This window comes from Oryza sativa, chromosome 2 (assembly GCF_034140825.1).
Source record: "Oryza sativa Japonica Group chromosome 2, ASM3414082v1".
NCBI classification, from domain to species: Eukaryota; Viridiplantae; Streptophyta; class Magnoliopsida; order Poales; family Poaceae; genus Oryza; species Oryza sativa.
In genome coordinates, this window is record NC_089036.1 from 8,283,981 (window position 1) to 8,306,036 (window position 22,056).

Here is a 22,056-nt window from a genome sequence, read left to right on the forward strand (position 1 = left end):
TGGCAATAGTTGGCTGAGATTGTGTGGTCCTCAAGGTGTCCATCAAAGGGAAGTCTCACACTCTCACCCTTTCTTTCAATAAAGAAAGCAATTAACCATAACTTCCACTAGCACCAAGAGTTAGTTTAAGTGGGAGTGCACCGATATTCTCTTGTCCTCCCCACACAATCAAATTTGGAAGAGGGGGCAACACAATGCAATTAGCTTTTTCTAGGAATTATCTCGAGAAAGTGGGTTGGAGTCTAAGGAGAGACCTCCACAAGTATGTGGGGCTGAGGATCCAATAATATGCATCCAAGTGCCAACATTTTATGAGAAGAACAAGAAGTGGAAGAGGAAAACAAAAGGAGATCATATATTCATATGCTCCTTTTGGGTTAGGCTCAGATTCTCAAATTGGCGGTCTTGATATTATGCAAAAGTAGTAGTACCAATGTAGGCAAAGCGTGCACACAAATGGGTCGCCCAAATGGTTCCATTCCATCAATTGTGGCAACATATATAGTTTTATAATCAATGGCCGTTATGATTCTTCTTTCATGTTTTGTAGGCACAAAATGAACAGTGGGGAATTTTTGAAAGAGGAATTAGAAAGAAGGCCATCAAGAAGAAATTCCTTGTAAAGAGAGGATGAGAGAGGGAATTTGATGGGGAAACGGAGGAAAAGAAGGTGCTGTTTTGACTACTTGCTCTTGGTGTTGTTTGCAAGCATGGCTGTTGGCCAGTCCAAACCCAATCATTTGTTCTGCAGAGAAGCTCATCTTGGCCTTTGCATATGATGGGCTGAGGAATCCTCCCAAGTTGCAAGTTTGGAGTCTCTTTTTTGTAGCTTGTGGTACACCAAGAAGTTCTCCTAAGTCTCCTCCACAAAAAAAGGGAAAAAAAGGAACTCATAAAAGATAAATTACCATTGAAAGAGACCCACTTTTTGAAAACAAAAAAAAACTCATTAAAAAAGAAACAACCATAGCAAGAGGAAGAGAAACACAGAGGAGTTTACTTTTGCAAAATATATGCAACTAACAAAGTACATGGGCCTACCTTGCAAAAAATGTTCTCGGCTAGAAGTCTAATCCAATATAGGCCGGCCCATCTTCCAACACTTGCTTTTTCAATGTTTTCAACTATTTTTCCTTTTAAGTTTATAGAAATACATTATTCTTTTTTACAATCCTAGAGGATATATCTAATGAAATGACGTAGAGGGTTCGGGGCCTAGGGACACGTTAGAAATTTTGCATATAGGCCCTTTCTGTCCTTCTAATAGACGGTTTTCGAGTTACCGTCTAGATAGAGAGCGGGAAGGACCCAAATAGGATTTTAATTTTTTTTTTACAGGCGTACGTGATTGTGGCAAATGAAGTCCTATGGGAAAGACACAGTTTATCCCACTCCCTCGATAATTCCATTTAATTCCAGCAAAAACCAGGTTCTACACATATCTGTTCATGCAAACAATATGTTAAACTCCAACCCCTCCGCGCTATGTCATTGGACCTATTCAGTAGAGAGATTCATAAGCCGCTACAGTAGAGTAGCAGAAATTACACTGCTTGCAGTGCAGCTATCACCGCAGCCGGTTGTAGCATCCTGCTAACGAACAAACCCATTAGAGCTGCTCTCTCAGAAGGCGGTTTATAAAAAAGATAACCTCCTAAAGGGTGGGAGAAGTATATTTTCGTAAATTTGTAAAAGAAAAATATATTACTGTAATTTTTTTAAAAAACTCTGTCTTTTATGGACATTGAGCCACAAAACAATACAATTTTGCTATATATTTGTCGATAAATTTTCTCCTAAAAATTTGACAGATGTAATCACACTATAATCGTAGTATAATTACATGCTAACTTGCATGTAATTACACTGTAATTTACATACAGCTTACATATAATTCAATGTAACTTTCACATAATTTTGAACCATTATATTTTTTTCAAGATTTGTACAAGTGAAGAAGGAAAAAAGTCACTATGCGCACACAGTGAAAGGATTCATCCCCACGACTTCCGTTTCACCAAAATCATGTTACGGAGAGATATTTGAAAGTTACATACAAGTCACATGCAAGTTGCAGTGTAATTACTTCTCGATTGTACTATAATTACATCTATTGACAAATGTATAGGTGATCCCAAACAAGGAAAAAGTACACCGAAGGTCCCTCAACTTGTCATCGGGATAAAAAACGTCCTCGAACCGCAAAACCAGATATGCGGGGTCCCTTAACTATACAAAACCAGTGACCTGAGGTCCTTTGAGTGGTTTTGACCTCAGTTTTAGCCTATGTGGCGCGTGGGACCCACGTGGGCTCCACATGTCAGCGTGCCACGTCAATTCCCCTTTCCCCTCTTCTTCTCTCCCTTCCTCCATTCTCTCTCTCTCGCACTCTTCTCAGGCCGGCCGACGGGTAGGGAGCAGACAACCGGGCGGCGAGGGGGGGTTGAGTGGCGAACGGCGGAGGCGGCGTGTGAGCGCGCGGCGGCCAGCGAAGCGGAGGCGCGGAGCTGCGGTGGCCGGCGAGTGGGGAGCGGCGCCGGGACGTCGTCGACAGGTGAGGATCGGCGGGGAGAAGGGGTACCGGGACGGGCGGCGGCCGATGGGGAGGACAACCGACGAGCAACGGCCGACGGGGAGACGGGGCGGCGTGCGTGCCGACCCGGGCTGCCAAATATTTGAAGCAATGGTACCTGCGGCAGATGAGATCGGCAATCAACCATTCAATTCACCGCACCGAACACTGTTGTTTCCACCGACAAAACTCGCATGGCCCGGAGATCACTGATGCACAGAACCGTGGCTTCCCTAGCATGAATTTCCATGTAACTTGGGACAGGATGATTGTTGTTAGCTTGCTTGACACCGGAGTTGGCTGACGGATGCCCGGTTTCGGTCTGGCCATAGCTGTTGCGCTATCGAAATTTCCTACTCCATGAAGTGGCTGGTGTGGCACATATGAGTGACTGCAGGAGAGGAGGACATGGACGGAGGCAATCTTGGTGGTGGCGCAGACGGGGCAAGCATCAACGGCGGCCTCGCAGGTGCCGCACAGGCACAGGCGGCGGCACGGGAGCAACGGCACAAACGCCTCCGTGACACGGCAGGCCTTGCACGACGTCGCCCCGGACACCGCGTCAGCGGCAGTGGCGGCGGCGCCGCCGCCTGGGGTCTCGAAGCAGCATGACTGCGCGTCCTCGGCGTCGCCCTCCCCCGTGGCGGCGGCGACGGCATAGGGGGACTGGAGGAGCTAGTCGAGTGTGGCGTGGAGGCCGGTGGCAACGGCCTCGTGGCTCTTGGCAACGCCCATCCACGCCTGCCCCTCCGCCCTCATCTGGCGGACCTTCTCCTCTAGCTCCGCGTTGCGGCAGCATGCGCGATCCAGCTTGGCCTCCGCCGCACGCACCCTCCCCGTCGGGGCGCGCGCCGCGGCCGCCACCAGCGCCCGGACGTGCCGTCGCTGCGCTTCCTCCAGCCCCGCGCGCATCCGCTCGGCTTGCACGGCATCCACCAAACACCGACGCCGATCAAACACCACTCACCAAACACAAACAGAGGAGGCCGGCGGCGTGAGCGGGTGCGTGGCCTCGTTGTAGGTGAAGAAGAGCGAGGCGTTGGCTGTCGGGATGGGAGGCCTGTTCCAGCGTCGCCTGTCGCCAGCCTAGAGAGAGGAAAAGTGAGAGAGAGAGGACGAAGGGAAAGAGAGAGATGGTGATGACGTGGCACAGTGATATGTGGGGCCCACGTGGGTCCCACATAGGCCAAAACTGGGGTCATAACCACCGAAGGACCTCGGGTGAATGGTTTTGTATAGTTAAGGGACACCGCATATCTGGTTTTGCGGTTTGAGGGCGTTTTTGAGGGACCTTCGGTGTACTTTTTCCCCCAAACAATAACATTTGCTTTTCTCAGCCCATTTTGCATTTTTTGGGTTAGATTAGCTAGGCCAAATTGAGCCCATCTAGGCCCAAAATAGTACCCGATGTCAGAACTCAGAACAAAGGGAAAAGAAAGCCAGCGAAAGCCCAAACGGCCAAACCACACCAACTCTAGCATTCCGCACCACACCGGAATCCGGCGGCGGCGGCGGCGGAGGGGAGCAGAGGCAGCACCACCAATGGCGGCGGCGGCGGCGTCGTCGTCCACCCCGGCGGCCGTCCGCGAGATGCAGCGCGACCTCGAGTCCCAGGCCAACGCCCTCAGCAAGATCCAGAAAGGCACGCTCGAAACCCCCCCTTCCCCTCCCCTTCCTTCTCGTCACCTCGGAATCCCGAAACCCTAACCCTAGCTCTGTCCGTTCCTTCCCCCTCGCAGACATCTCCAAGAACCACCAGGTCCGCAAGCAGTACACCATCCAGGTCGGCGAGAACGAGCTCGTCCTCAAGGCATGCCCTGCTCGCCGCGCTCTCTTGCTTCCGCTCTATGTGGATTTTTCCTCTTTTTTTTTGGTGTGGGTTTCTGATTCGATCTGGTCTCGCGCAGGAGCTGGAGCTGGTGAATGACGAGGCGAACGTGTACAAGCTGATCGGGCCGGTGCTGGTCAAGCAGGATCTCGCGGAGGCGAAGGCCAACGTCAAGAAGCGCATCGAGTACATCTCCGCTGAGCTGTGAGTAGCCATTGAGATGATGTTGTTTGGTGATCTGATTAACTTGATCTGTTTTTGGGGTGTATCGAGTTGTGCTGATGCTGGGGGGTTGATTCTTTGGCGGCAGGAAGCGGATGGATCGAGCGCTCAAGGACTTGGAGGAAAAGCAGAACAGCAAGAAGGAATCGGTATGTTCATCTTCTTGTTATTATTTCTGGTTTTATTGGCAGGTCAGTTAGGAACATCAATTCAAAGGTGATACGCGGACTAGCATAGAAGTAATTGTTTCTTTTTTGGTGGCGATTCCCTACTGGAATTGTAGATTTCGCACGATCGTTTAATGTCTGTGACACATAGGCCCTGGACCTAGACGGGCATTTAAGACAACGTATGCCAAATAACTGAATTGGTGAAATTTCAGTGGTTATGAGAGATTTGTCCTTCCTTTTTATGTAGGACCATTTAAAATTGTGGCCTGAATTTCGGAGTAGACATTACTGTTTTCACAGGCTATATACTCTACAATCTATTTGATTTTCTGATCAATATAGATAATAAATACCTGATTTTTTACAGATGAATATGATGTGCAATTTCTAAACTATGCATAGCTACTGCCTGCCCCTAGTTTAGTTTTAATGATAGGTTGAATTGGACACGTTGATGGAAATTGAAAATAAAGAAAAAAAAATACTTGAGATCCCTTGCTGAAGAAGAAATTACCCCTCTGTTTTTGAATAATTTATACTCTTAACCAGGACATGCATATATGCAATTGTACTTTGAATAAAAAATGACAAACAATACCATATTATTATCTCAAGAACTGATGACGAGGTGGAAAAGTAGGTGCATGCATAGGGGTAAATCGTGATAAATTTTTTCGAGAAGTCTGGTGCACCAAGTATTTGAAAATGGAGGAACTACAAAGAAGGTACTTGGCAAAAGGATTAGAATGATATCCATCAATGTTTAAACTTATATGCCACATTGTTGGTGAGAATGGTTGGTTAAAGAGTTGTGAAATAAAATAAATTTGGTTGTTCAAGTATTCAAACATGGTGATGTTCTCTTTGACTCTTGGCGTGAACTTAGGGATACTTGATTATGTTTCTTATAAGCCCATATTTCCTTCTCGCTGGGACTTATTTTTGGGCTAATCCAAGTAGCTAGGATTATTTTGCAGTCTTGATCCACCATACAACTACCCCAAATCTTTGCCATAGCTTTGATGCTTGTAAAGGTTTTTGTACTTTTGTGAGATGGAATAGTAGGTGGTCTTGTGCTGAATCAACTAGGACACAGAGTCATTCAGTATGCTATGGCAAATAGTATGCTGAGTCAAATAGGAGAGGCATACTGAATGAAAAAGGCAGCAGCTTGGAGGTGAGGAAGCTAGTGCTGAACCCGTGCCATGGTTGGCTTGCAAGCTGGTCGTGACTCTTGACGCAACTATCTGAAATCTTCCTTCCTCTCAGGGTCTCCCGTGCATTCCTCTCTCTTTATCTGTTTGATTACGCAGAGAGCCTTAAAGTTTGTAGTTTTTTTAAAAAATTTCAGTTTGCATCCTCATCCATTGATCACCACGATTGGGTATTTCGGTTGTTTTCAGCCTATAATACATCAACATGTGTGTTGCCCAGAAAGATAGTTCCTTATTGAAGACGGGGCGGCCCCCTAGACGTTCTTTTGTCTTCTTTGCTTGGACATCTACTGTATGTTCTGTGCTGAAGTTGTCTGGTTCTTTGGAGTAGACATCTAGAAACTAGACAGTAGAGTACAAACCAAATACATCTTATCAAACTAGCTGAAACTGCTGCAATATGTGTGCTCATACAGGTTTGCAATGTCTTTTCAGTCTTAGGACTGAGATTAAAAACTGGGATATATGTTTTTGGAAAGAATCTTAATCTGACTTCTCTATTTTGAGCATGACACTGAGATAGTATTGGTGAAATTGTTTTGCTGGTAGGTTCCTGCATTCTTACATGATGCCATACTAACCGTAAAAGGTTCAATTATCTTGGCACGGTTAACAGATTAGTTTAGTTTAATTGCTACAAATCTTTTCTAGAACTATTGACTTGGCTGTACTTTGCACATCATCAGAGCATGACATAGGACAATAATGACATTGCATTTAGTTGAACCCTATGAAATAGGATTATTTTGAAGACCTCACTAAAAAATATATTTGTTTCTGTAGATCTTCAAGTTGCAACAGAAGATGCAGGCTGTACAGGCAAAGGCATAGGCCACACCTGTTTTGCTGGTTATTTTGCCCTCCACTTCTCCGTTTGGAATTAGCGTTTCTGGTAGAAAAAAGAGGGGAGAACAGAAGGAAAGTGAAATGCATGTGCTCTGAAATTTCCAGGTTTTCATGTTATTTGGAACTTTTTGGATGTAAAAGTTTGGCACTCCATACAAGATTATTAGTGAATTATTAGCTTGTGGTGGCTTCTGTCCCTGGATTAGCTTTTCTTGTTTCTTTTCCTTTTGGGGCGTCCCAGACTCCCAGTATTAGCATAATTGATGTGATAATTGCATTTTTCCTGCCATCTGAGCTTGTCTGAACTCTCAATTGAAGGGTTCTCGTAAAGAAACTATATCAAGTCTGCTGCAGGCCTGCCGTGGCGAGCAATTCTAACATGAGATGAGATGCATTCCCGGCCTATCTGGCCTAATTCTTTCGTCTTTGGATGGGCTGAATCGTAGGCTAAAAATATGTCAGCCAATTGGAATAAGTTCAGTGTGATTCCCTTATCTAGTGACCGAATTTGATTCGTATCCTGAACTACAATACCGAATATCTCGACTCCTCAACTATTAAAACCGGTGCAACTTGACTTCCTCAGCGGTTTTGGAGGGTGATTTCGTTGACGTTGTGCCTACGTAGCAATATTGATTTGGTCTTCATTTCACGTGATGTTGATATGGTGCTTATGTAGTATTAGAATTAAAAAAATGTATGTGTGATCCATTTATCATTTACATAAAAAAATATTGTAGGACTCACTGACATGTGAGGCCAACGTATCATTCTCTCTCCTTCCCTTCTTCCTCTTCCCTTCTCTCTTTCTCTCTCCCCTTTCTCTTCGTTTGGAGGGGGGGGGCGGGAGCAGGAGCATAGGCGGTGGCATTTGGCCACGGGCTAGGGCGCCGCCGGCGGAGGAGGGGCGGAGGGCTACGCTGCTGCGGGAGATAACCAAGGACCGGCTGGGTCTCCTCATCGATGGCCTTCGCTTCACCGTCGTTACCAGGGTCGGCGATGATGCGCGCTATGGCGGGCTCGAGGTCGGCCCGGAAGAGGTTTCCCCCCTATGATTAGCCCCATGTCGAGCGCCCTGAGCGTGGTGGGGCGATCAGCGGCCACCTCTTGCTGAAGCCGTGCGACGTGGAGGCAGGCGAGCGCATCGACGACCGATGGTGGCTGACGGTATTCTGGTGAATGGCGGCGGTTCTCGATGAACGAAAGATACCGAAGCAAAGAGTGGAGGACGGGAGTCGTGTGGACAGCTTGGATTAGGAGGGAAAGGACGGGAGAAGGACAGCGACGCCTGTTGGAAGCGTGTCATTTAAATCGCCGCCTGCGACCAATTGGATGGCGGAAAGGGCGCCGTCCAACTCAACCCATCATCGTCGCGTCGCGGCCGCCCTGCATCCCATCTTCCCCACGCTGCCCAACGTCATCATGGCGCTGTCACCCACGCCAAATGCTCATTGTGCCACTGCCACGGCCAGCACATACATGCCACACCGGGAGCCACACCACCGCCTCTCTCCCGCACCGTGTAGCACTAGCGCTCACCTATAAAAAGGCCAGCGAGCTTCGCTTTTCGCCACACTACCCCATGCTCGCCTTCCCGCTCCCAAATCCTCATCCACCACCGCCCCCTTCTCTCTCTCTCTCTCTTCCCTCTCCGGCTGCCATCGCCACCAATCCAAATTCTCGCACCGTCGCAAGGTAGCCACCTCATCCTTCCTTATCCTCTTCCCTCTCTCCACATGCTGCCGTCGCCGCTCCAGCGCCCGTCCGCCTCTCCAACCCCCACCTGCCACCGCCACCACTACCGATCTGGCCCCTGCTCCCCGCGCACGTCAAAGGGGAGGAGAAATACGGAAAGAAAGAGAGAGAAGGGAAGAGGAAGAAGGGAAGGAGAGAGAATGACACGTGGGCCCTACCACGTCAGTGGGTTTTATAATATTTTTATGTGAATGAGAAATAGGTCCCACATGTATTTTTTTTAATTTTAATGCCACATAAGAGCCATGTCAACATCACATGAAACGAAGACTAGGTCAATACCACCACGTAGGCGCAACATTAGCGAAACCGCCCTTGAAAACTGTCGAGGGAGTCAAGTTGCATCGGTTTTAATAGTTGGGTGGTCGAGCTATCTGGTATTGTAGTTCAGGGATACAAATAAGATTTGATTACTCAACGGGAGTCTAAGTGAACTTATTCCCAACCAATTTCGCCAGTTCGTGTGGGTTGGACCGACGAATTCTTTGATGGGAAGTACGTGGTGTGGGTTCATGGAATAAGTTCACTTTAGATCCTTCATTTTGACACCGAGTCTAAAATTCATCATTGAACTAAAATACGAGATGCAATGCAACCTTCAACTCTAAAAACCGGTGCAAACTTGATCCTAAGACAGTTTGGATGACGGTTTCAGCTGACGTGGTGTCTACATGTTTGGTTTGACCGGGTCTTCTCTCCCTCCCTCCTCTCTTTCCCTTTCTTCATCGTTACTGGCATCGGCGCACATTAGGGTTAGGGGAGGGATCACGGGTGGAGAGGGTAGCGGGGCGTGGGTCGGGTGGGATGAGGCGGCGGGTGTCAGAGGGATGTGGAGTCAATCGTGACCATCTAATTATTGTATATGTACGTGGGACATTGGATTTGATGAATAAGTAATATAAGTGTCAGTTGTATATGTACATGAGACCCCGCTCAGTTGGTGAACTATATATGGTAGATAGATAGAATACAAGAACTAGAATGGTTGTTTACACAATGATCACCCTCAAATGTCTGATTCATTAATTTCATTCATTCATTCAACATGTAGATGACAATTGTCCTCAAAACATTTTAACAGAGGATTATGGATTAAAAACAAAGCTAAGGAAGAATTTGTACATGTCGAGGAATCTCCGGCTTCTGGAGCTTGTCGGCCAAGACCTCCATGCCCATTCTATGTAGTAGGAGCCAGACGACAGTGAGGAACTCCCCGCCGGCACCCAAGCTCTTGGCGTGCAGGAATCCCCTGCATCTGCTCGCGGAGTAGCATATCATCTCCACCCACACCCCACTGATAACCTTCAACATCCTTCCTGCATCGTTCATCTGCATCATCGCTTCGGCAAGCCTACGTGCAGCTGCGAGATGGTCTCCAGGTTGTGCAGCATTTGGGTTTTCAGAAATCCAACGTGCAACTCCCCTCTCATCGAGCCGCTGCCTCTGGTCCCTCAACGCGTGCTTGATTTCGCGACAGGCCACAGCAAACAGGCTCTGTCGGGTGCCGGGCATTAGCATGTCCGGTTGGAACAAGAGCAGGTACATCATGTAGTTGGATATCTCACGCGAGCATTTCACGGCGGCGCGCTCATCGGCGGTAGCCGGTGGATTTTCGATGCCATTATTGCAATCGAGGTAGATGTCCGTGGCGATGTGCCAGACAAGGACGGCCTCGTCAAACGGCAGCTCGGTCACGCTCCATCCCAACTCTTGGTAGCACCTCTCTCGCCGGAGAGTCCACTGGCCTCTCCGGTCATTGAATCTCCGGTAGGCGGCGGCGTTGGTTAGATCATCCACCCATCTAGATTTCAAGTCTTTGCCGATGAACTCTATGATTATGGGGGTTGACGAAAGATGCCCAAGATACCAGTGCTGGTTGACATACTTTTTGCATCTGAACAACGCCGCTATCCGCATCACCACCATGGTTGGCCACCGTCTACGAGTGGCGAAGCCGATTAGGTTGAACTGCGCAACCGTGCGCTGCATCTCCGGCTGGATCCGCGACGTGACGAATCGCCAATCGGCTAGCCACAGCAGGGCGCAGATCTCGAGCACGAGCGTCGAGCAGAGCAGGACGTATGACACCACGACATCGCTGCCGTCAAACCCGTCCTTGCGACTGTCGTTGAAGCTTGCAATGGCCGCGATGCCCAGGAGCATGGTGAAGGGTGCGAAGGTAGATGCCGACGACGGTGTACGCGGCCTCTTTCTTGGTGTAGAAGAACTGGAACGCCTGATTTAGCAGGGCGCAGAGCTCCTCGTAGGCGTCGTCGTCCTCAAGCGCCAAGAACGACCTGAGGTAGGCAAGGCGGCGAGGATAGGGTGCAGGGAAGTCGACGAAGAGCTCCATGAGCACATCTTGGAGCTCGGGTTCGATCAGCGGATGGACATGGAACACGTAATTGTCTTTGGGCCTAGGGACATGGTCACCAGTAGCCTGGCTCTGTACGTAGCCGCTTGCTAGGTGTACATAGCTCTCTAACGGAATATGATCATCGCCGGCGTCCTCCTCCTCCTCCCTCGCCGGCGTCCTCCGGCCGGCGGCGGAGGACCTCACGGCGGCTAGCCTGGTAAAGCTGGCTCGCCGGAGAGCCCACAGCCGCTCGCCTAGCTTGAGGAACCCAGCGGCGAACAGCAACAGCGCCGGGGAGCTCTCCGGCACCTGGCCGCCGGACCATGACCTCCAGAACACGTAGACGGCCACCGCCGCCTCGGACGACATGGCCACGGCGTGCCGCGCCCACAGCTCGTTGTCCTCGATGTTGTACGCGGTTATGCTGTCCTGGCCGCCGAGGTGGACGAGGAAGACGGGCACCCACATCACCTCCAGCACGGAGCCATGATCTGTGCTGGCCGTTTGCCTGTGCCGGTTGAAGACGGTGGCGAGGGCGTAGATCGCCAGCGCGTCGCCGCCGAGGTAGGCCAGCCAGATGCATGACCGGAGGAGCGCCGGGACGCGGTACTTGCGGAACGTGGCCGAGACGAGGAGGAAGAGCTGGAGGAAGAGGCTGGTGAGAGCGAGCACGCGGAGCTGCCACTCCTCCCACCATTGCACCATCCCGGGGAAGGATGGCGCCGCCACCGCCATATCTTCTTCGATCTCTTCTTCCTCCTCTCTGGTCGACGCTGTTGTTGCTAGCTCGATCAAGGTTGCTTCTTAATCAATTGTCTTCACCTTAACTAGCATGGTGGCCCGTACAGATTGTGCGGCTAGTATCATTATATTTTCTCTCATATAATAGCACATATGTTTTCTCATTATATTATTCAAATATATTAAAATGACAACATCATTTTAAATTTTGCAATAACTTTACGAAACCACTAATGTGTAATATTCATATTGTATTTTACATACGTGTTAGTTATTAATTATTTTTAATATTAAATTTTAGTTATCTGTAAATTATATATATTCTTCTTATATGGACTTTAGACTCGTCTTTTAATATTTATTGTTTTAATTTCTGAATTTTCATTATTTCTAATTGTATTTCTACGTGGACTCTAAACTTAATTTCAAATTTCAGTTACTTCTAAATTGTATTCCTATATTGACTTTAAACTCTTCTTCCCATGTTTTTCTTAATTTTGAATTTTAGTTATTTATAAATTATATTTTTATACGGACTCTAAGCACTACTTTTAATTTTATTATGTTTATTCCGAATTTTAGTATGGACTTTATACTCTACTTCTAATATTCCTTATTTTTTTAATTCCGAATTTCTATTTTTTTTCTTAATTGTATTTATATATGGACTCTACTCTACTTCTAATATTCCTTATTTTTAATTCCGAATTTCTATTATTTTCTAATTGTATTTCTATATGGACTTTATACTCTACTTCTAATATTCCTTATTTTTTAATTCCGAATTTCTATTTTTTTTCTTAATTGTATTTCTATATGGACACTATACTCTACTTCTAATATTCCTTATTTTTAATTACGAATTTTTATTATTTCCTAATTATATTTTTATATGGACTCTATACTCATCTTCTAATATTCCTTATTTTTAATTCCGAATTTCAGCTATTTTCTAATTATATTTCTATATGAACTCTAGTCTCCTCTTCTAATATTCTTTATTTTTTAATTCCGAATTTCAGCTATTTCTAAATTGTATTTTTATATGGACTCTGCTTTTTCTTTTTCTCCAATTAATGTGAGAATTTCTAGGCCATGAGAGCGAACGTAGAGGCTCATTTTTCTATTTCTTTAATAATATAATAGATTAGCTTTTCTTTCCTTCTTGAGATCCAGCTGTGTGCATTCATGCTGTATATATATATATACGGGGTCGTTGCCTCGATCGTTGGTCACGTAAGAAATTGTATTCCGGCCTATCGATAGAAACGGTGGGTACCTAATGTTTCTCTTACTAGTTAACTGCTGTATTGTCTTGCATGTTTTTCTTAATTGTAATGTACAGTATATAATATGTAATCAGTTACGTCTTCACATTCTCCTTTGAGTCCTTGCATGTCCAAAGTATGTCATACTCGTGGAGAATACCATAACTGGTGGAGAAATGCTTTTTAGTCCCGGTTCGTAACCCCCTGTAGTCCCGGTTTTTTAACCGGGACTACGAATCCGGGACTAAAGATCGCTATCTTTAGTCCCGGTTTAAATAACCGGGACTAAAGATGGGAGCATCTTTAGTCCCGGTTGATAACACCAACCGGGACTAAAGATATTTTTTCTTTTTTTTTCTGCTTTTAATATTGAATATTGATTTCACACCATCCCCTCCCATATCCAAATCATCACATATTATAGAACATCTCCAAATCCTCAAACAAATCATCTCCAAATACATTACAAACTCTTAAAAAAATTACATCACAGGGTTCTAAAAAATTCATCACAGATTCACATCTCACACAAAAATACATCACAGATTCACATCTAAAAAAAAAAGAAAAAAAATCCAGCCGGCGGCCACTGCCGCCTCCCCTCCTCCCCTCCACGCCGGCCGGCCAGCGCCGCGCCGGTTGCCGCCGAGCGGCCGCCCACCGCAGCCGCCGCCTCCGCGCGGCCTCCCGCGCCGCCGCGCCGGCCGCCCACCGCCGCCGCCGCGTGGCCCCCCGCGCTGCCGCGCCGGCCGCCATGCAGGCCGCCTCCGCGCCGTCCCCTGCGTCGCCGCCTCCGCACCGGCCGCCTGCACTGTGGTGAAGGACAAAAGGACGGAGAGGAGGGGAGTTAAAGATAAGGAAAGAGATAAGAAGTTAGAGAGGAAAAAAAGAGATAGAGGGAGGAGTTTGTTGTGTGGACGGGAAAAGAGGATCGGTACTATGGATTATATAGTGTGTTTTGATTTTTATTCCCGGTTAGTAACACCAACCGGGACTAAAAATAGGTTTTTAGTCCCGGTTGGTGTTACTAACCGGGAATAAAGATCATAGGGCCCTGACACAACCTGACATGGAATCAACCGGGACTAAAGATCATCTTTAGTCCCGGTTGGAGTTACCAACCGGGACTAAAGATGATCTTTAGTCCCGGTTGGTAACAACAACCGGGACTAAAGATCTTCCTCTTATTAACCGGGACTAAAAATCATTTTTAGTCCCGGTTTTTAATGGAACCGGGACTATTATGGATATGGGTCGACCGACCAAAGATGGTTTCTCTACCAGTGCATCGTCGGAGGGAGATTACCGTTGGAGAAGAGGCTATATATCAACTCTATGATCGGCCTATCCTAATCCGATTAGTAGAATTAGAATACACTAATACACGAATAGACATGAGACCACGTCACATATGCCAACTATTTCCAGCCAGAGTTGAAAGTAGCAACAGTTGTTAAAGTAGCATTTGAAAGTAGCCACTTTTTTCGTACGTGTTTTTACTACATCTTTTTAATCTATCTATCTACTATCTACTTAAAAAATAAGAGGTGCTTCCATCGTCCGTCAAAAAAACCGGGTGAAAAAAAACGGGCAGAAAAAACCAAGTTTGTCTGATCAAAAAAACCGGACGAAAAAAAAAGTCTGATCCAAAAAAAAAGTGAAAAAAAAAACCGGGCGAAAAAAACACCCGTCCCTGGCAAAAAAACACCCGATCCCTTAAAAAGGAAAAAAAAGTCCGAGAGACAAACCGTTTAATGAATAAAAAAAGCGAAAAAAAGAGTCCGATTCCCTGGAGAAAAAAAATCTGATTTCCCTGGAAGAGATCCGATCTGTATTGGATTGGAGAAAAGAAAAAAAACACTTCTCTAGGTGCTTCTGTCGTCCGTCAAAAAACGGGAGAAAAAAACCGAGCGAAAAAAAAAGAAAAGTCCGATAAAAAAACCTGGCGAAAAAAAACCGGGCGGAAAAAAAACAAATATGTCCGACAAAAAAAAAGGGAAAAAAGGAAAAAATACCGAAACGAATCCGACTACATTGACGCGGTAAAAAGAGTTTAAAAAAATGAAAAGAAAACTGTCCTATTCCAAAGAAAAATGAATTATATGTATCGTGGAGCAAAAAAAAAAAGAAAAGTCCGATAAAAAAACCTGGGCGGAAAAAAACCGGGTGGAAAAAAAACAAATCTGTCCGACAAAAAAGAAAGCAAAAAAAGGAAAAAAATCGAAACGAATCCGACTACATCGACGCGGTAAAAAGAGTTTAAAAAAATAAAAAGAAAACTGTCCTATTCCAAAGAAAAAGGAATTATATATATCGTGGTAAAAAAATCGACCGGGCGAAAAAAGAAAAAAATAGTCCGATCCGAAAAAAACAGGAGAAAAAAAATGGGCGAAAAAAAAAATTTGTCCGATAAAAGAAAAGGAAAAAGCTGAAAAGAATCTGACTCCATCGACGCGGTAAAAAAAGGCGAAAAAAAACTTTCCGATAAAGAAAAAGGAATTATATGTGACGCGGTAAAAAAAATAAAAAAACCAGGCGAAAAAAAAGATAAAAGTCCGATAAAAAAACGGGGCGAAAAAAAAACAAATCTGTCCTATCAAAAAAAGCCAAAAAGGGGAAAAATCAAAACGAATCCGACTCCGTCGACGTGGTGAAAACAGGGCGAAAAAATTCCAAAGTAAAGGGAGAAAAAAATCAAAACGAATCCGACTCCGTCGACGCGGTAAAAAAAGGGCGAAAAAAATACAAAGTAAAAGGAATTATATGTGACGCGGTAAAAAAAATCGATCGGGCGAAATAAACCGGGCAAAAAAAAAATCTGTCCGATCCAAAAAAAGGGGAAAAAATCAAAACAATTCCGACTCCGTTGACGCGATAAAAAAGGGCGAAAAAATTGTCTGTTTCTAAAGAAAAAGGAATTATACGTGATGCGGTAAAAAAAATCGAATCCTATTATATCTAGAAAGGTTTGACACTATGTGAAAGTGGTGAAAAAAACCCTTCGTAAAAGAAATGCACGAGAAAAAAATTAAAAGGACGGAAAAAAGCGCGGAGGAAAAAAGTCAAATTTATATTCGTCGTTTTTTAGTCCATTTATATATCTTCTTTATCTCTAATCTAATCTAATCTAACTATAAAAAGAGAAGTTTCTACAGTATATTAAAAAAGGAATAAATGCGCGAGAAAATAAAAACGGTTTAAAAAAACACGTGAGGGAAAAATGTCAGAAAAAAGCACAAAAGAAAACGCGCTAGAAAATAAAGTTTCGTAGTTCTAATTTTCTAATTGTTATCTAGAAAATAAAGTTTCGTAGTTCTAATTTTCTAATTGTTATCGACATGGTTATGCATGAAAAACGTATATTATCATTACGTTTTTTCACCCGTTGCAACGCACGGGCATATTTGCTAGTAGACTAGAAAAATGCATGTGCGTTGCAATAGGTGAAGACTATTTTAATCTTATTATTATTATAGGTTTAGTTAAGGTGAAATTCATTGTGTTAAATTCGCTTGGATATATATTTTGTTAGAAAAACATGTGCTACAATTAGAAGCCCGATCATCTTAAGTTAGCATGCGAGTTTTTTAAGAGATTATTTATACGATTCCTTATATATTCCCAAAAATGAAGTAACTTAAAAACCGACTCAAATACGGATTTGTATTTCTAAAAGTGAATGAACTTAAAAACCGACTCATACACGGATGACGTACCAAAAGTACCGGCAAAAACATCTTTAATTTTTGCTGTGTTCAAATAACGTTTGCTCCTTTGGCTGTGTTCAGACCTCCAGGTTACCAACCCTCTCCCTCATTTTCCGTATGCACGCTTTTCAAACTGCTAAACGGTGTGTTTTTTTTAAAAAAAATTTCTATACGAAAGTTGCTTAAAAAAACATATTGATCCATTTTTTTAAAAAAAATTAGCTAATACTTAATTAATCACACGCTAATAGACCGTTTCGTTTTCTGTGCATACTGTTCCTGCTGGGAACGAGCACCAGCGAACACAGCCTTTGTCTTATTTTAAAAATTAACATATACTTCCTCTATTTCATAATGTAAGTCATTCTAGCATTGCACATATTCATATAGATGTTAATAAATCTAGACATATATATGAATATAGGTAATGCTAGAATGACTTACATTACGAAACGGAGGGAGTATATGCTAAAGTATAAGACAAACTTAAAGTTTCTTTAATGATAAAACATGCCAAAAAAAATAAATGATATTTATATAATTTTTTTTAAAAAATAGATGAATGGTTAAACGTTATCCTAAAAGTCAATGGCACCGTTTATTAAAAAATAATGACTAATGGAGTATTTATTTACTGTCTCCATTCATATATTTGATGTTAGGACGAACTTTTAAAACTTTAGCTATCAAAAGTTTCTCAAATATAATGCTTACTTTAAAAGTAAAAAAAATAGTATGAGTATATTTGCTTTGAAAAGCATTGTTGTATGTAATATCATAAACTTAATTACTAGATTCTTTATAAACTTACTGTAATACAAAAGTGATTGTCTAAGTTTTAACTTTTGACTAAATCTTGTTTTACGTATCAAAATATTTATAAACAGATGAAGTACCGCATATAACTTATTGCCTTGACAAATAAAAACTCCATGGACACCCAGACCAACCACCGTGTGGGTGGCTACACGCCCGGAGAAGGCCTGTTGAGAGAGTGTGGCTAGAGCGAAGGTAGTGCATGGGAGAGGCATGGTGGTAGGGATCAGTGATTGCAATTTTGGATACCCCCTCTCCTCGGCAAGCCACTATCTCGACCAAAAATTTTGGTTTTTCTCAATTTTTTGTGAATTTGGTCAAATTTTAGTTTAATTCAATTAAATTGTGTTAAAATTTCATAAACTTTTTGTCCAAAAAGTGCCGAGGATCTCAAAATTTTGGGAATATCAGTTTTATCGAAAAGGTCAAAATTTTCGGTGAAATCGAAAGTGAAAACCCTCGTAGAGATGAAAGGTGTTGGAGGAGGACACAAGAATCGGTTAAATTAAAACCTGCCCCCAACTGAAGCTCCCACAGCGATTTGGAGTCGTGTGTTCGATCGCCGCGCTATCCACGTCGCCCCCGAACGCCCAGGTAGCAAGATTTCGCGAGCGAGCGCCGGGTTGTGGGACTGATCACTTTTCAAAAAACCTCTTGATTTTACCGATAATTTGTTATAGATCCCTAGACGTACATTCCTCAGCCATGTATTCTTACGCCCCGGCCCTCTGAAATATGAAATATCTTATGCTAAGAAGAGAAAATTCGGAAAACAGGAGTGCGCTCTGAAAAGCGTAAAGTGAGGGGTCTTTTTGCGAAACCGAACATCCCTCCAGGCTCCACCTCCCCCAAACCCTAGCCGCCACTCGACCGCTGTTCCCCTCTTGCTCTCTCTCTTGCCCTCACGGCGGCGACGGCCGGCCGGCCATCGCTCGCTTTTCTCCGCCGTTGACGACCACTCCCACGTGCCCTCCACTACACTCTGCCATCGACACCCCCTCCAGATCATGCCACTCCATTGCTGCCCCGACTGGCGCCATGGTGGAGATTTGCCGAAGCTCCACCACCGTGGTTGCCTCCAAGCAATCCTCTCCGTCCCCTTCCTCCTCCGCCGGAGCGTCCCAAGGTGAGACCCTCCCACGCGGATCAGAAATGATTCCTCCGGCGGTCACTGTGGCGGAGAGCTCGCGCTGGAAGGAGCAGCAACATCAGCAGCAGGCGGTGCCTTGGGCGAAGCTGCTTTCGCAGTCCTCACGGCGGTGCATGCCTTGAGTGTCCAGCGGTCAAGACAAGCAGACTAGCAGAGCCCACGCTAGCGTGGCCCCGCGTGGTGGAGCGAAGGAGCCGCATGGGCAGGCGCTGGTCGTTCCTATTAGAAGAAACCAGATCTGGTCCATGGTAAGGCTAATCTGGACTTCCGTGCTTGCTCCTTCTGCTACTATCTTATTAAGCAGCTAAGAGAGTACACATAGCTGATGAAGCAACAACAATGGCTTAGCATTGAGCAGCTGGTGGCTCTGCTGCAGTCACCTCAGAGTAATCTGTTTATCCATCGTTTGTTGAATCACTATGTTTTCCATTATTCAATTTATGAATTGCAGTTCTTTTTACAATAACAAAAGTTGTGAGTTAAGCAATGTGGTCTTCAGAGTTGAGTTTTATCTGTTGGTACTTCGAAATGTATGTGTCAAAGCAACTTTTAGGCTAGATCAATCGATCACCACTGCATTCTCTTTATACTTCCTAGGCTACTGTTTGTAGCTTCTCTGTTGCAGATTATTTCTAATTTCAATTTACCCATTGAAGTAAAATAAAGGATGGAAATATTGAATCATTTGTTTGCATTACTGCTTTTTGTTTAATCAATCCATGCAGCCTAAATTGCAACATTCATTTAATCATTATCATCTGAGAATTACTAACAGAAGATGGTCATTATCTTCTGAGAATTACTAACAGAAGGTGGTTGAGACTTGATCAATCTGATGTTTCATGTCCAAGTGGCATATAATAACCTAGCAAGTTAATCTGGACAATGCAGGTTAGATCTGAAATCATTTGCTCTACAGTTTCATAATGCATATAGTTCCTTATGGTATAATATCAGCTACCAACCTGCCAATATGTTCTACAATCTCATAATGCATACAATGTCTCACAATATCAGCTGATGGATGGCACAGCCTAACAATATGATGGAAATTGTGTGGTCAGAAGCACAACACAGAAGCTGGAGCAATTTTCCTTCCACTTCTACCTTGACAGAGAAGTTCTGAAGACTGATTTTCATTCTCTGATTCCACCAGCCACTATGACAGAGCATACCTTGCTTCCACTTTTTTCCTTGATGAGGTTGTAGTGTTCCCTTCCCCATATTTTTTTGTTGTTCAACTTAAGATTCTCGCCGTTAAAAAATTGCAAACAAGAAATTTGGTTCCATTTGATACTGTGCATGTAATACAGGAGGTTTCATTTGGTCTATTCCTCTACCATAGATAGAACAAAGTTGATGCAACGGTTTATGAAAGATGATTTCCTTTTATGTTCGCTATTTCACAATCTGTTCTTTCTAGGGAAGGTAATAGATATGCTTCACTTCTAATTTTAGTTAGTCATGGTAAGCTGGGACTCTGATGCACAACATAGAATATGTCAATCTGAGATATTGTGCTCTATTTCTCATGTGATGCTTTTTACCTTCACTGCAGACAATTAGATATATGGCAGAGCGAGTTCTAGGAAATGATTCATTCGGGATTGTCTTCCACGTAATGTGCTTGGTCTTATGGAAATGCATGCTTAGTGTGTATTATACTTCCCCCGTTTCGAAATGTTTGACACCGTTGACTTTTTAGCACATGTTTGACCGTTCGTCTATTCAAAAAGAATTGTGAAATATGTAAAACTATATGTGTACATGAAAGTATATTTAACAATAAATCAAATGATATGAAAAGAATAAATAATTACTTAAATTTTTTGAATAAGACGAATGGTCAAACACGTACTAAAAAGTCAACGGTGTCAAACATTTTAAAACGGAGGGAGTACATTTCTTTGATATGTTCTGAATCGAAATGATGTGGTTTTGACATTTACGCTAAGTGCTTGGAGACAGGAAAAGAGTTGCCATCAAGAAGGTGTTGCAGGATCAACGTTACAAAAACCATGAGCTGCAGCTTATGCGCACTCCCCAACGGCATCTCTCTGAAGCACTGCTTCAATTATACTCCCTCCGTATTTTAATGACGTCGTTTACTTTTTAACCAACGTTTGACCATTCGTCTTATTCAATTTTATTATGTAAATATAAAAATACTTATGTCATGCTTAAAGAATATTTGATTATAAATGAAGTCATAATAAAATAAATGATAATTACATAAATTTTTTGAATAAGACGAAAGGTCAAACGTTTATCAAAAGGTCAACGGCGTCATACATTAAAATACAGATGGGGTATATATTATCTAATTTTAGATGCATAGCACTTAAACTTACTATAGCAGTTAAACATACTAAGGTTCTGAGGTACTTCAAGACTGAAAGCTAATGTTGTTCCGTTACTTTTGCTTAGATGAAACTCCGGTGTTGCATGTATTCTACAGTTTAGCGAGCCAATGTGGTTGGCAAATTTTATTGATTGTATTGCATATAAAAACTGATTATAATCAAGCCTTAAGAATGGCCTTTCAGACAACCAACTATGTGGTGTTCTAAATATTAGCCCTTTGGCTCCTTGATTATACTGTCTGTCCATTGATAGGATGCGCAACACATTGGCTGATATTTCCGTGGCACAATTTGTTATGTACTGCAAACTATGTAACAGTGGAAAGAATGTTTTTTCTGGCACATTTTTTACGTACTATCTGTCCAAAAAATGGTTATGTTGTTCCATATGGTTATGGTTTTATCTGATATTGACAAGTAAAAACATAAATTCCGTCTACAGCAATATATTTTATTATACTTTCATGGACTCCCCAATAGAACTATGCTTTGGATTATTTGGTTTGCTCGAGTGCTCTCATTGTTGTGCTACCTGCCCTCACTGATAGGGCGCACAACGTGCGCCCAAATGTCTAGTTAGAGGAAAGAGCATGAGGGAGAGAGGGGGAAGCAGTAAGGGAGGGCTAACATGTGGGCCGTACTATTATTTTTATTTTTTTTCCTTGAATAACATGTGTGAGAACATGTGAATCAAGTTAAATGTGGCACGTCAGGTAAAACCGCGTCACATTGGATAAAACCAATATGCAAAGCACCAAAGGAGGCAAATTGGTCTGGTTTTGAATGTTAAAAGAATGTGTTATAGTATACGGTTGCGGGAGGTAAATCATACTTGCTCCATAGTTGAAGGAGGCACTATGGAGTTTTCTTTTTTGTAATCCCCGAACCCGGACGTGATTAGAGCAGAGCAGTGGGCTGAATTTAAAGGCCTAATTAGTTGATGGGGTCGTTGTCGGCTTAATCCACTCTTGCTCTGAATTAAGGCTTGGGTTAGTTCCCAACTTTTTCTTTAAACTTCTTAACTTTTCCATCACATCAAAACTTTCCT

At 43.8% G+C, this 22,056-nt stretch overlaps 2 protein-coding genes, 1 long non-coding RNA gene and 1 pseudogene across 4 annotated transcripts; 2 read left to right on the forward strand and 2 right to left on the reverse strand.

Moving 5' to 3' along the window:
* Positions 1-2,725: 2,725 nt before the first annotated feature.
* On the reverse strand, positions 2,726-3,921 carry LOC107277533 (probable BOI-related E3 ubiquitin-protein ligase 2; annotated as a pseudogene).
* Positions 3,922-4,024: 103 nt separating this feature from the next.
* Positions 4,025-7,141, forward strand: LOC4328867 (prefoldin subunit 6). Its single transcript, XM_015767897.3, has 5 exons — positions 4,025-4,214; positions 4,312-4,382; positions 4,480-4,604; positions 4,711-4,771; positions 6,790-7,141. The coding sequence occupies exons 1-5, from the start codon at positions 4,115-4,117 to the stop codon at positions 6,835-6,837; spliced, it is 405 nt and encodes a 134-aa protein (XP_015623383.1). The 5' UTR covers positions 4,025-4,114; the 3' UTR covers positions 6,838-7,141.
* A 2,570-nt stretch (positions 7,142-9,711) lies between these two features.
* Positions 9,712-10,596, reverse strand: LOC107276973 (uncharacterized). Its single transcript, XM_015768884.2, has one exon. The coding sequence runs from the start codon at positions 10,594-10,596 to the stop codon at positions 9,712-9,714; it is 885 nt and encodes a 294-aa protein (XP_015624370.2).
* A 7,771-nt stretch (positions 10,597-18,367) lies between these two features.
* LOC4328868 (uncharacterized) lies at positions 18,368-19,976 on the forward strand. Of its 2 annotated transcripts, XR_010739638.1 has the most exons (3): positions 18,368-18,893; positions 19,455-19,536; positions 19,663-19,976. It is a non-coding gene; the product is annotated as an uncharacterized lncRNA (long non-coding RNA). The 2 variants fall into 2 exon arrangements; XR_010739639.1 differs by lacking the exon at positions 19,455-19,536.
* The last annotated feature ends 2,080 nt before the right edge of the window (positions 19,977-22,056 follow it).